This window comes from Oryctolagus cuniculus, chromosome 3 (assembly GCF_964237555.1).
Source record: "Oryctolagus cuniculus chromosome 3, mOryCun1.1, whole genome shotgun sequence".
In the NCBI taxonomy this organism is placed as follows: domain Eukaryota; kingdom Metazoa; phylum Chordata; class Mammalia; order Lagomorpha; family Leporidae; genus Oryctolagus; species Oryctolagus cuniculus.
In genome coordinates, this window is record NC_091434.1 from 12087202 (window position 1) to 12101584 (window position 14383).

Here is a 14383-nt window from a genome sequence, read left to right on the forward strand (position 1 = left end):
TAAAATAGAACTTTTGAAGAGAAAACAAACCAACTTAATATGTTATCCCTCTTAGTATTTTTTTTGTTTGTTCTACTTAATACTTTTGGTTGAATACTGTAATCAATACACAATTCTTCTTAAGTGCTGAAACTTAACTGAAAAGTGATCACTGTTAAATATAAGAGTGGAAATAAGAGAGGGAAGAGATGTGCAGTTCAGGACATGCTCAAGCTGACTTACCTTAAACGGTAGAGTTAGAAACATACCAGGGGATTCCAATTCAATCCCATCAAGGTGGCATGTACCAATGCCATCTCACTAGTCCAAGTGATCAATTTCTCTTCACAATTGATCATAATGATAGGACTAAGAACCAAAGGGATCACATAAACAAGAATAGTGTCTGCAAATACTAGCTGATAGAGTAAAAAAGCGAGAGAACGATCCAACATGGGAAGTGAGATACACAGCAGACCCATAGAATGGCAGATGTCCTAAACAGCACTCTGGCCTCAGAATCAGCCCTTAAGGCATGCGGATCTGGCTGAAAAGCTCATAAGAGTATTTCAGGCATGGAAAGCCAAGACACTCTGGAAAAACAACAACAACAACAACAACAACAACAACAACAACAACAAAACCTAAATGAAAGATCTCTGAGTGAGATCCCAGTGGAAAGAATGGGTCATCAAAGAAGGAGGTACCTTTCTCTGAAGGGAGGAGAGAACTTCCACTTTGACCATGGCCTTGTCCAAATATGATCAGAGTCGGTGAACTCAGGGGGCTTCCATAGCCTTGGCAGCTCATGACAAGAGCCTAGGGTGATTACTGATGCCATAAACAAGAGTGTCAATTTGTTAAGTCAACAACAGGAGTCACTGTGCACTTAATCCTCATGTAGGATCTCTGTCCTTAGTGTGCTGTACATTGAGATTTAATGCTATAACTAGTACTCAAACAGTATTTTTCACTTTATGTTTCTGTGTGGGAGCAAACTGTTGAAATCTTTACTTAATGTATGCTAAACTGATCTTCTGTATATAAAGAGAATCAAAAATGAAGCTTGATACGAATGGAAGGGGAGAGGGAGTGGGAAAGGGGAGGGTTGCGGGTGGGAGGGACGTTATGGGGGGGAAGCCATTGTAATCCATAAGCTGTACTTTGGAAATTTATATTCATTAAATAAAAGTTAAAAAAAGAGAAGAAAAGAAACTTAAATATCAGAATGAAGAACTCTGTATGTCAAATAGATAATAAAGTGCAAAGATATAACAATGGACTTGGTGAGGCAGAAGAAAGAATATCCAAAGACAAATCTAGAAGAGAGTATGCAGAAGACAAATCTTTGGAAATGTCTCAATCAGACCAAAAAAAAAAAAAAAAAGGAATAAGAAATTCAAAAAATTAAAAACAGCATTTGAGATTTATGAAATATGATCAAATGAGCCAACATACGGGTCTTAGGAGTTCCTGAAGTTGTTGAAAGAGAGAAAGGATTAGAAAGTCAATTCAGGCCGGCTCCGCAGCTCACTAGGCTAATCCTCTGCCTGTGGCGCTGGTACACCTGGTTCTAGTCCCAGTTGGGGTGCTGAATTCTGTCCTGGTTGCTCCTTTTCCAGTCCAGCTCTCTGCTGTGGCCTGGGAAGGCAGTGGAGGATGGCCCAAGTGCTTGGGCCCTGCACCTGCATGGGAGACCAAGGGGAAGCACCTGGCTCCTGGCTTGGGATCAGTGCAGCATGCCGGCCACAATGCGCAAGCCGTAGCGACCACTTAGGGGGTGAACCAACAGAAAAAGGAAGTCCTTTCTCTCTCTCTCTCTCTCTCTCTCTCTCACTGTCTAACTCTGCCTGTCAAAAGATAAAAAAAAAGAAAAAAAAAAAGAAAGCCTATTCAGTGAAACAATAACAGAAAATTTTCCAAATTTGCAGAAAGACAGGGACATCCAAATACAGGAAGCACACAGAACTCCTAATACATATGATCAGAAAAGATCTTCACCATGACACATTGTAGTCAAACTTTTAACAGTAAAGCATAGAGAAGATTCTAAAATGTGCACAAGAAAAAAGCGAAGTTACCTTCAGAGGATCTCCAATTAGACTCCAATTAGACTCAGGATTTCTCATCAGAAATCCAACAAGCTAGAAGAGAATGGAAAGACAGTCCAAGTCTTAAAAAAAAAAAAAAAAAACTGTCAACCCAGAATACTGTACCTTGTAAAGGTCTCATTTATAAATGCAAGTGAAATAAAGACTTTCCATAGCAAACAGAAATCGAACGAATTTTTCATCACGCATATGGACTTACAAATGATGCTTAAGGATGTGCTTTACCCAGAAACACAGAGAGATAGTCATCATTATGAAATAATGTGAAGGGAGAAAGTCACCTGGAATAGTACAAAGCAAATCCAAAGCAAACAATAGGAATATTTATGGAAAAAAGGCAGGGCCAAGTCATTACTTATAACAGTAACTTGAATGCAAATGGCTAAATTCTCCAACTGAAAGACTGGCTGAATTTATATGAAAAAAAAAAACAAAAAACAAAAAAAAAAAAAAACAAGACCCTGGGGCTGGAACTGTGGCATAGCAGGTAAAGCTGCCACTTGCAGTGCTGGCATCCCAATATGGGCACCCGTTTGAGACCTAGCTGCTCCATTTCCAATCCAGTTCTCCGTTATGGCCTGGGAAGGCACTCAAAGATGGCCCAAGTCCTTGGGCCCCTGTACCTGTGTGGGAGTCCCAGCAGAAGCTCCTGGCTCCTGGCTTCAGATCAGCCCAGCTTCAGCCATTGCAGCCATTTGGGGAGTGAACCAGTGGATGGAAGACCTCCCTCTCCCTCTCCCTCTCCCTCCCCCTCCCCCTCTCCCTCCCCCTCCCCCTCCCCCTCCCCCTCCCCCTCCCCCTCCCCCTCTCCCTCTCTCCCTCGGCTTCTCTGTAACTCTGCCTTTCAAATAATAAATGAATAAATCTTTACTTAGAAAAAGAGACTCCTCTATTTGCTGCCCACAAAAACAAACCTCACCAACAAAGATGCATGAACACTAAAAGTTAAATTATGTAACAATTGATATCACAGAATGAAAAAGAATTGGGGCCAGCACTGTGGTGTAGCAGGTGAAACCACTGCCTGTAGTGCCAGCATCCCATATGGGCACTGGTTCAAGTCGTAGCTGCTTCACTTCTGATCCAGCTCTCTGCTATGGGCTGGGAAAGCAGTAGAAGATGACACAAGTCCTTGGGCCTCTGAACCCACATGGGAGACCCAGAGGAAGTTCCTGGCTCCTGGCTTCAGATCCACGCAACTCCAGCCCTTGTAGCCATGTGGGGAGTGAATCAGTAGATGGAAGACCTCTCTCTCTTTCTGCCTCTGTTTCTCTGTAACTCTGCATTTCAAATAAATAAATAAATCTTTTAAAAAAGGAAATAAAAATAATTATCAATATTTTCAGCAAACAGCTATATGCTGGCAAATTGGAAAATCTGGAAGAAATGGATAGATTTCTGAACACATACAATCTACCAAAACTGAGTCATGAAGACACTGAAAACCTAAACAGACCAATAACCAAGACAGAGATTGAATCAGTAATAAAGCCATTCCCTACAAAGAAAGGCCCAGGACCAGATGGCTGCATTGCTGAGTAGAAGTATGAAAGAAGATTCCTTATACCTTACACAAAAATCAACTCAAAATGGATCAAGGATCTAAATCTATGATCTGATACTGTCAAATACTAGAGGAGAACATTGGGGAACCTCTGCAAGACATTGGCATAGGCAAAGACTTCTTGGAAAACACCCTAGAAACACAGGCAACCAAAGTAAAAATAGACAAATGGGACTACATCCAGCCAAGAAGCTTCTGCACTGCAAAGGAAACACTTAAGAAAGTGAAGCGGCAACTGACAGAAAGGGAGAAAATATCTGCAAACTATGCAACTGATAAAGGATTAAAACCCAAAGTCTGTAAAGAGCTTGAGAAACTCAACAACAGCAAAACAAAAAAAGCAAACAGGCAAAGACATGAACAGGCATTTTTCAAAAAAGGAAATTCAACTGGCCAATAGACACATGAAAAAATGCTCAGGATCACTAGCCATTAGGGAAATGCGAATCAAAACCACAATGAGGTTTCACTTCACCTCAGTTAGAATGGATCTATAAAGAAATCAAAAAACTATAAATGCTAGTGATGATGTGGCAGAAAAGGTTCACATCCAGTGCTAGTGGGAATATAAACTGGTACAACAAATGTGAAAGACATTATAGAGAAACCTCAGAAATCTGAAGATAGATATATTTTATCAGCCAGCCATCTCCATGAATTTACCCAAAAGAAATGAAATCAGCATATGAAAGAGTGAGTTATCTGTACCTCCAAGTTTACTACAATTCAGTTCACAATAGCTAAGATTTGGAATCAACCCAGATGTCCATCAACCAATGACTAGCTAAAGAAAATTGGTATATGACATACATATGAAATATTACTCAGCCATAAAAAAGAATGATATCCTTTCATAGCAAAATGGATGCAACTGTTATACTTAATAAGTCAATCCCAAAAATATAAATACCATATGTTTTCCCTGAGTGCAAAAAAGTAATTGATAATTATTTGCATTACAATATGAATAAGATTAGCCCTGTTCATAAACTGTTGAGGGAAGATTGTTTAATGTCTAAATGAACTTAATTATTGCCTTGTAATCACACAGGAAATATTTGGATATTACCTTTTCATTGGTTCTATTTCACTGAAAGAAATTATGAATGAATAATTGGCAAAAAACTGTATATGAGTAAAAATGATCATTTTCCATTCAATTTTTATTTATAGCCATTGTCTATATTTTCGATAAACTAGGGTCTTTTTTGCATTTCACTTGTTAAACTTATTTGGTGAAGTATTAAGTCTTTTTACTGCAATGGAAATTTAAATTTAAAATATGCTATCTCAAGAACAATAGAATAGAAAGAAAGATGGAAGGATGGTAGGAAGGAGGGAGGGATGGAGAGAGGAAAGAAATTATCAGTTTGTTCTTAGGCTTGTACCTACAAATCATTTTGAATTTGTTAAAAATTAACTAAATACGAAATAAAAAAAATGTCACTTTTTCCCAAACTTATCTCTAGGGTCAAAATCCTAGCAGATACATGTAAGCTCTTTACAAAATTTATATGGAAAGGCCAAAGAACTAGAATAATCAAAGCAATTTGGAAAAAAAAAAAAAAAAAAAAACCTGAGGATTCATATTACCTGATTTCAAGACTGAGTATAAAGTTAATGAAATCAATGAGTACAGTATTCATGAACAGATAGATTTTCACATAGATAAAGGGCAAGTAATACAGATTCATGTAGATATAGTCAGGGGCCGGCGCCATGGCTCAGTAGGTTAATCCTCTGCCAGCAGCACCGGTATCCCATATGGGCAACAGTTCTGGTCCCGGCTGCTCCTCTTCCAATCCAGCTCTCTACTATGACATGGGAAAGCAGTAAAAGATGGCCCAAGTGCTTGGGCCCCTGCACCCACGTGGGAGACTAGGAGGAAGCACCTGGCTCCTGTCTTCAGATCGACGCAGCTCCGGCAGTTGCAGCCATCTGGGGAGTGAATCAATGGAAGGAAGACCTTTCTCTCTGTCTCTCTCTCACTGTCTGTAACTCTACCTCTCAAATAAATAGATAAAATCTTTAAAAATAAATAAATAATATAGTCAACTGTTATTTGACAAAGATACAAAGGAAATTCAATGCAGAAAAAATAGCATTTTCAATAGATGGTGCTGAAATGTTTGGAAGTGCAGAGGCAAAAAATGAATCTTATTTCTCGCCCATATTAATGATTTCTTGACCTAAATATAAAACTATGAATCTCCCAGTGGAAATTATAAGGTAAAATCTTGATGATCTAGGGTTATGCAAAGTATTCTTAGTCATTAATTCTTAGATATAAATTTGATTTTTGAAAATTTCATAAATTGTACTTTATAAAAATTGAAAACTTTTGTTTTAAAAAATAGCAGAGGTCACAGATCAGGGAAAATATTCTCAAATCACATATCTAATAAGGTATTTACATCAGAATATATAAAGAATTGTCTAAACTCAATAAAAGGAAGTGGGTGTTTAAACTAGCAGTTAAAACACCTGCCTTCCACCTGGGAGTGCCTGGGTTCAATATCTAGCTCAGGCTCTAATTTCACCTTCCAACTGATGCAGATCCTTGGAGGCAGCATGTTATGGCTCAAGTGATTGGTACCCTGTCACCCATCTGGGAGACCAGATTTAGTTTGTTTCTGGCTCCAGTCCCGATCCAGACCTGGATCTTAAAGGCATTTGGGGAGTGAACCAGGCAAGGAGAACTTTCTGTCTGTCTGCTTGCCTCTCTGTTTCTCTGCCTCTCACATAAATTAAAAAAAAAAAAAAAATTCAAGAAGACAATCCAATAAAAAATAGCCAAAATAATGAAACAGATACTTCAGCAAAGAAGACATCTAGGAAAGAAACATTATTAGTCATTAGAGAAATGCAAATTAAAACTACAACCTGACACTGTTATACTGGAATGAATAAGATACTGGACAAGATGAAAACAACTGAAAATACCAGGTGCCAGCGAGTATCTGGAGCTATTGGTTACACTCACTCTCCATATATACTGTGAGCAGGAATGGAAGATGAATATACAGTCACTTTGGAAAGCAGTTTGGCAGGTTTTTTTTTTTTTTTTTTAAATAAAGTTAAACATACTCTTACCATATGATCCAGCAAACCCACTCCTAGGTGTTTACTCAAATGAACTGAAAATTTATGTCCACACAAATATCTGTATGTGAATTTTTATGGCAGTTTAATTCACAAATGCCCAGATATACAAGCAACCCAAATGTCTTCCAACTGGTGAAGTGGTTAAAAGCAAACAAAACCTGTGGTATATCTATACAACAGAATATGACTCAACAGTGAAAGGGAACAAATTATCAACACACTTAAAATTGGGATAAGTAGCCGGCGCCGTGGCTCAATAGGCTAATCCTCCACCTTGCGGCGCCGGCACACCGGGTTCTAGTCCCGGTTGGGGCGCCGGATTCTGTCCCGGTTGCCCCTCTTCCAGGCCAGCTCTCTGCTATGGCCAGGGAGTGCAGTGGAGGATGGCCCAGGTGCTTGGGCCCTGCACCCCATGGGAGACCAGGAAAAGCACCTGGCTCCTGGCTCCTGCCAGGATCAGCGCGGTGCGCCGGCTGCAGCGGCGGCCATTGGAGGGTGAACCAGCGGCAAAGGAAGACCTTTCTCTCTCTGTCTCTCTCTCTCACTGTCCACTCTGCCTGTCAAAAATAAAAAAAAAAAAAAAAAAAAAAAAAAAAATTGGGATAAGTCAGAAATGTACTTTCTTCAGTGAAAGAAGTAAGACCTGAAAAGCTAAATATTGTAAGATTCCATTTATATGACATTTAGAAAACATAAGGAGACGGAAAAGACCAGTGCTTGGACAAAGGTCAAGTGAGAGAGAATTTTGAAGAATAATGCATGGCTCTGCATCTTGATTTTTTGTGTGAATACACAACTGTATGCTTTTCTCAAAATTCATGTAATTACAAGGAGTAAATTTTACTATAAAGAAATTTTAAAAATAAAAAATTAACAAGAAACTCAACAAATTGTTGCTAATTTTGCAGTTCATCAAAGACTACAAATACCATTAGTTAGAATGTTGTTGGGAGACTATTTATGCAGTGCTATAGTAAGACCTCCTCCAGGATGTTCTCAGAGGAAAGGGAAGAATGCATCTTTAGATCCAGTGACTACATGAATGGTCAAACAGCATGATTTGTGGGATGGCCTGACACTGTGTATTTCTTGATATAATGCAATATAAAGAACAGAGCATTATCTATGACATATTCTTGCTAAAAATGTTTGACCTGAATTTGATGAAGTCCACAACTGTTAGTGCCAATATACAGGAAACACAGACTAAGTTAAATAGCACCAGGAAGAAATAACCAGAAAAAACGTAAGATTTCTATAATTCAACGATCTTGGTTTCCTGGCGGAAACAAGCCGTGGAAAAAAGTAGTACATGATTTCACATTAGGAGGAAAACCAAAGGCAACATTGGAATCTTGAAAAACAGACTAGGACAGGCACTCTTTTGAGAAATGTGGGGACTATTTTATTTGGGCTATCAGAGGTTTTAAGGAAATTACCGTTAATTTCCTTTGATGCGACAGTGGAACTGTATTAACAGAGTGTTCCTTACACTCAGGAGATACACACTGAAATATTTAGAGGCAAAGTATCAGCATGTCTGCAACCTAGTTTCAAAGAGTAGAGTTCCAACAATTCCAGAGGCTCTCTCCTCTCCCCTCCCCTCCCCTCCTCAGAGCCCCCCCCCCTCTCTCTCTCTCCCTCCCTCCCTCCTTCCCTCCCTCTCTCTCACACACATACACACAAACACACTGTCATTTATATGTAATATATATAAATATATTATATATACACACACTTCAATCAAATAAATAAATTTGGAACATACTGCAAACTACATCCCTTCTAAGGTCCCCCATGACACTGGGAATACTGAGGATTAGAATTAGCTCTACAATTAAAAACTCAATGTATTAAATGAATGTAAAACCGTTTGACCACAGAATCTTATTTTTGATGAATGCTTTAAACAGCATATGGAACTAGTTTAAAAAATTGATCTAAAAAAAAAACTTCTTGAAGTATACTATTCAACAACAGATGATAGCAAAGGAAGCAGTTTTAAAAATTGCTTCTTTCAATTTCAATTTTATCATCCTTAATATATCTTATGAATGTCTTAAGACACCAAGGAAACATTTTCTAATGGACTTTATTATTTTTCACTCTTTTTTTCCTATGGGAAAATATTTGGTTTGAGTTTGATTATTTCAGAAAATTCTGACTGTATGTCATATACTAACCTGCACTTTGATTATTTTGTTCAATAATTATATTATAATCATATTTTTATAACATTAAACTTTTCAAAAATATTATTTGTAATAAATGTACCTTATTTTAGAATTAAATCATAACTCACTTAAACCTTGACCATTTTTTGCAAATTTCCATTTAATTAAGTTTATGATAGTACATATAATAATGAAATAAATAACACACCAAAATATTGGACCATATCTGTAATTTCCTCAGGCTAGATTCCTAACCAAGGAATCACTGAATAAAAGCCCATGGATTATACATTTCTAGTGTATTTGTTTTCCATAAACCTTATACCAAATTACATTCTCTTATCAGCAGTCAGTGAGTAACAGTAAATACAGGGAGATAACAAAAAATTAGGTAACTCTCTACTAATACATAGCAAATTACTTCTAGATATATATCACTCATTTCTAAGTCTTTTTAAAAATTGTATGTTCAAATTACTTTCTATTTTTCTAATAAGAGTTAGTGTTAATTATTACCTTGTATGAGTTCTCTATATAGTCAAAATTTTTGTTAGAAAATCCATTCTTCTCCTCTTCTGTACTTTTCTACTCAGAAAGTTCTATATCCAAAAATTCTATTCAGAAAGTTCTATATCCAAAAATCAAGAATTTACTCACCTATATTTCTTCTTTTCATGGTTTCTATTTTAAAAAGTATTTATTTCTATATTTCATCCAATTAGATTAGAAAAGAAGTAGATGCTGTGACCAGGATATAACCTGACTTTACCCCCAAGACAATTTATTTAGCAATGTCAGATTTCTATTCCTTAAAATAAAAGACTAGATATGCTCACAGTAGCAGAGTCAGCTGTAATATAAAATGCCAAATAAGGAACTATGTTTCAGATGTATCAACTATTTCAATGACAAATGTTACCTACTGGGTGCTTTTGTAGTTTCCTGTGAATGAAAAGAAAAGAATGCTTTAAATCCAAAAAATATACCCATAGGATGAAAGGAAAAGGAGAGAGGAAAAAAAGCTGACTGTTAAAATGAGAGGTGAAATGGTGAAAATAATTCAGTAAAACTCTTAATATCTTGGTCCCAGCAGTTTTACACTATAAATTACTTCTGAAATTGGAACCAATCAGAGCTGTGCTGTAGTGAGTCAAGCTGCTGCCTGCAAAACTGGCATCCCATATGGGTGTGCTGGTTCCTGTTCTGATTGCTCCACTTCTTCTTTCTTTTTTTTAAAGATTTATTTATTTATTTGAGAGTCAGAGTTACCCAGAGAGAGGAGAGGCATAGAGAGAGAGAAAGAGAGAGAGGTCTTCCATCTGATGGTTCACTCCCCAATTGGCCACAATGACTGAGCTGCGCTGATCTGAAGCCAGGAACCAGGAGCCAGGAGCCTCCTCTGGAGCAGCTGGGTCTCAAACCGGAGCCCATATGGGATGCCAGCACTTCAGGCCAGGGCGTTAACCCACTGTGCCACAGTGCAGTCCCCTGCTCCACTTCTAATCCAGCTCCCTGGTAATGGTCTGAGAAAAGCGTGGAAGATGGCCCAAGTCCTTAGACCCCTGCAACCTACGTGGGAGACCCAGAAGAAGCTCCTGGCTCCTGGCTTCAGCTTGGCGCAGCCCTGGCCATGGTGGCCATCTGAGGAGTGAACTAATGGATGGAAGAGCTCTCTCTCTCCCCTTTTCTCTGTAATTCCTTCAAATAAATAAATAAATCTGACAGATAGAGAGAGAGAGAGAAATTAACTTCATATTCACAAAATAGAAGCCAGATTTCTCCAGACCAAACACAGGCAGAACTACAAACAAAACCCTTAGCTTCAAAATAATTCTAGAAATACTCTTCTCAGTAAGTCTTATTATCTCTAATGTATAAAAATGTTTTTGGCCAGTGCCGCGGCTCACTAGGCTAATCCTCCGCCTAGCGGCACCGGCACACGGGGTTCTAGTCCCGATCGGGGCGCCAGATTCTGTCCCAGTTGCCCCTCTTCCAGGCCAGCTCTCTGCTGTGGCCCGGGAGTGCAGTGGAGGATGGCCCAAGTGCTTGGGCCCTGCACCCCATGGGAGACCAGGAGAAGCACCTGGCTCCTGGCTTCGGATCAGCGCGGTGCGCCGGTCGCAGCGTGCCGGCCACGGCGGCCACTGGAGGGTGAACCAACGGCAAAAAGAAGACCTTTCTCTCTGTCTCTCTCTCTCTCACTGTCCACTCTGCCTGTCAAAAAAAATGTTTTTAAAAATATTTATCTAATTATTTTATTTATTTGAAGGAGATGAGAGAGAGAGAGAGATCAATCTCATCTGCTGCTTCACTACCCAAATGCCTACAACCGTCAGGGTTTGGCAGGTCAGTTGAGAGCCCAGGACTCAATCCAGGTCTCCCATGCGGATTATTAGAAATACAAGTACTTGAGCGGTCACCTGCTGCCTCCCAGGGTGTGCATTAGCAGGAATCTGGATTAGAAGTAGAACTGTGATTCAAACCCAGCCACTTCAAAATGGATGCAGGCATTCCTATCTGCTCAATCCCTGAACTGCTAGGTCAAATGCAGTTAACACTTCTAAAAATCTTTTTTGTTTTAGGTAAAAAATAGTCATTTTATTAACTTTACTGAAATATTTTAACATGATAACAAAACATAAAAAAGATTTAAAATTAATGTTGCAGAAAAATTTCAACTTATTCCTATTGCTTAGTATATTGTTCTAATTTTTTAAAAGAATAAGATTAAAAATTATGAAAAACCAATAGTATTCTCAGATCACTTTCTGGAATCTTTCAACACAGTACATGTGTGTTTTTTTTATTGCTTGTTACTAAATATTTCTATACGACTTATTTTTAAGTAGGAGAAAATAATGTTAACCAGTTACACTAACCAAATAATAAAAGTATTTTTCAGTAATCAGTTTCAGAAATCTGTGCTGACTCCTTTTGATCCACAAAATGTAAGGCTCTTCCTCTGTAGCAGTATTCAAGTCTCTAAAATTTATCCAACATCAGCCATCAGAAGTGGCTTTTATGTCCAGATCTTTAATGCTTATGTCTCTGAGGGGCATGAAGATTAAATTACTTAAGGAAGCCATAGTTTCTTTCTCTTTCTGAAAGATACCTCCACTACTATTACTAACTCCTGGTACTACTATTGCTGGAAGTACTTGACAAACTTTTAGAAATAAAACTACAAAATGTATGCTTGTCTTCTTGCATTTTCTTTCTCTGACTACGTTTACCTTGGGAGATTTCCTGTGTTCCATGTTCAAATGTTCTGATTTTTCCTCTCACTTTTGATCACACTTTAATCATTGTGGAAGCCTTGCTACTGTGGTTACATATTTTCTTAACAGAAAGTAATAATAACTGGAAGTTGTCCCCCTGAATATGGGTCTAAATGTTTTCTCTCATACCAAGAGCCTTGGCTTTTGGGACCATATTTAAAGTCAGCCCACAGTGGGATGGAGATGGGCTATGCAATACCCTGGCTGAGAAGCCCTGCCCTGTCCTACTGCTCCCATGGTATTCATGTCTAGCCCTGCGTCATCAAACCCCTCTGTGCACAGGAGTAGTCACGAGATCTTTTCAACATACAGAATTTCTCCCAGACTTTGGTACTCCACAGCCAAGGCATGCTTCCAGTGAGTGTGATGCTGCTGTCGACTTACTACACGTAATACAGTAATTAAATAATGGCTTCCATGTCTCCCTCTGTTCCTAAGCTCAGCTGTGAGTCTGCTTTGCCTCCAACAGAAGGTGGAGTCTATTTGCCTATGCTGTGCATCTGGGCTGCTCTTGCTACCCTGTTAGCATAACAGAATAAGGTGGAGTGATACTGTGCCACCATAAGCCTTGCTTCTCCCTCTTGGAAACATTAGGCTATGCACTCCTGAATGAGCCAGGCTGGCCTCCTGGATGAGGAGTGACGGCAGTCAGTCAAGCGTATAAATGAGGTCACTGTAGAGCAGCAGCCCCCCAGCTGACCACTGCACATACCTTAATTAGCTCACCAACCAAGATTAAGCAAGCCTGGCCCAGCTGAACACACACTCAAGAGCAAGAATAAATGTTTGCTGTTTTAAACCACACGTTCCAGGGTGATTTGTTACACCATAATAGATTACAGATATATCACATCCCAGTGCTGATAGTCTGATGGTTAAGAAATTCTGACTTATCTCTTCCTCTCCACTTCCTCTGCCACTTTGATAATTTAAGCTCTGGTTTCTTATGCAGAGCATTGTAACAGAGTTTTAAATTTGTCTCCCTGACTTGATAATTGCTGTTGATAATATTCCTCAAAGTCAAAAACTATATTGTTACAATTTATGTATTCTCATCATCTCACATAAAACATGGTACCCCGCAGATGCTTATCCTTTTTTGCAGAATGACTGCTTCCAGATTCATAAAATGCAGCTCTGATCAATCGCTCTCCCATGCAGAGCGCTATTGGCATTTACACCATGTACTGAACCTGGTTTCCATGTAGCATATTTCATTCTAGGGGTTCAGTGATGCAGTCCCAGCCTGGGTTCCTGCTATTCTTCCACGTCTTAATTCCCTATTCAAAAGAGACCTTGGTTGAACACACCTCTTATGTCTGTGCCTATGCTGCTATTCTGGAGTGTCTTTCCCCATTTGGAAATTCTACACAAGGTCCAAATCAAATGGTACCTCCTTTACCTGACAGCTCTGGTTAAGAAAAAGTTCACCCTCTTCTCCCTGCCTCTAGCACTTAGCCTAAGCCTCTCTTAGGTGCTTGATTCTCTAATTACTTGTGGGTTATAAAGTATCTGGTAGGCATATGTCCTTCATGTGGCTGACATTTCTGAGGGCACGTCCCACCTTTTACCTCTCTATGCTGCCTGTTGTACCTAATACAGAACATAAAATGTGATATTCTTGGTATCTCTATTATTTAAAATATTTACCATGTGCTTAGATTACTTGTCTAAAAAATTAGGTTCATAGTTTCTGATAAAAATGGAAGGCCTAACACTAGTACAGTATTTCATTATTTTCATCCCAAGAAGTGTTGAGTCCCTAAGGTAAATAATATTATTTTAAGTAGCATTAATTAATCAATTAATGTACATTTTAATGAAATTCATCCTAACGTATTAAAAATGATACCTTGCCACATGTCAGTTATAGAATGAAAAAGCCACATGTAAATAAAAAAAAATGTGATACAGACTTAGCGCTTTTTCAATGAATTTTCAGCCACCACTACTGCAACAAAACTGTAATACCAAAACTCATAAGCCAAACCCAGAACAAAGGTTGCAGAAGAAATTAGTTCCCATCGTAGAATAATCATCTAGAAAGTCTATTAAGAATACAAATTAGTCATTAATTACCAACAATAACCTTTAATATTCATAGCCTAAATTCTCCAATTAAAATATACAGACTGGATGAGTGGATTAAAAAACAAGACCTATCTATTTGCT

The 14383-nt window shown here is 38.6% G+C and overlaps 1 protein-coding gene across 21 annotated transcripts in view; it reads right to left on the reverse strand.

The window, feature by feature from the left end:
* The window catches only part of RHBDD1 (rhomboid domain containing 1), a 230045-nt gene that overhangs the window by 130480 nt on the left and 85182 nt on the right, over positions 1 to 14383 (reverse strand). For 3 of the 21 annotated variants that reach the window (XM_070070111.1, XM_070070112.1, XM_070070113.1), the window contains one exon: positions 6819 to 7312. The exons of 14 other annotated variants lie outside the window; for them this stretch is intronic. In XM_070070111.1, the coding sequence (XP_069926212.1) occupies positions 6981 to 7312 (332 nt within the window). In that variant the 3' untranslated portion in view covers positions 6819 to 6980. Of the gene's footprint in view, positions 1 to 2065; positions 2124 to 6818; positions 7317 to 14383 lie in introns of those variants that run through there. 4 more of the 21 variants (XM_070070123.1, XM_070070124.1, XM_070070114.1 and 1 more) reach the window with 2 other exon arrangements.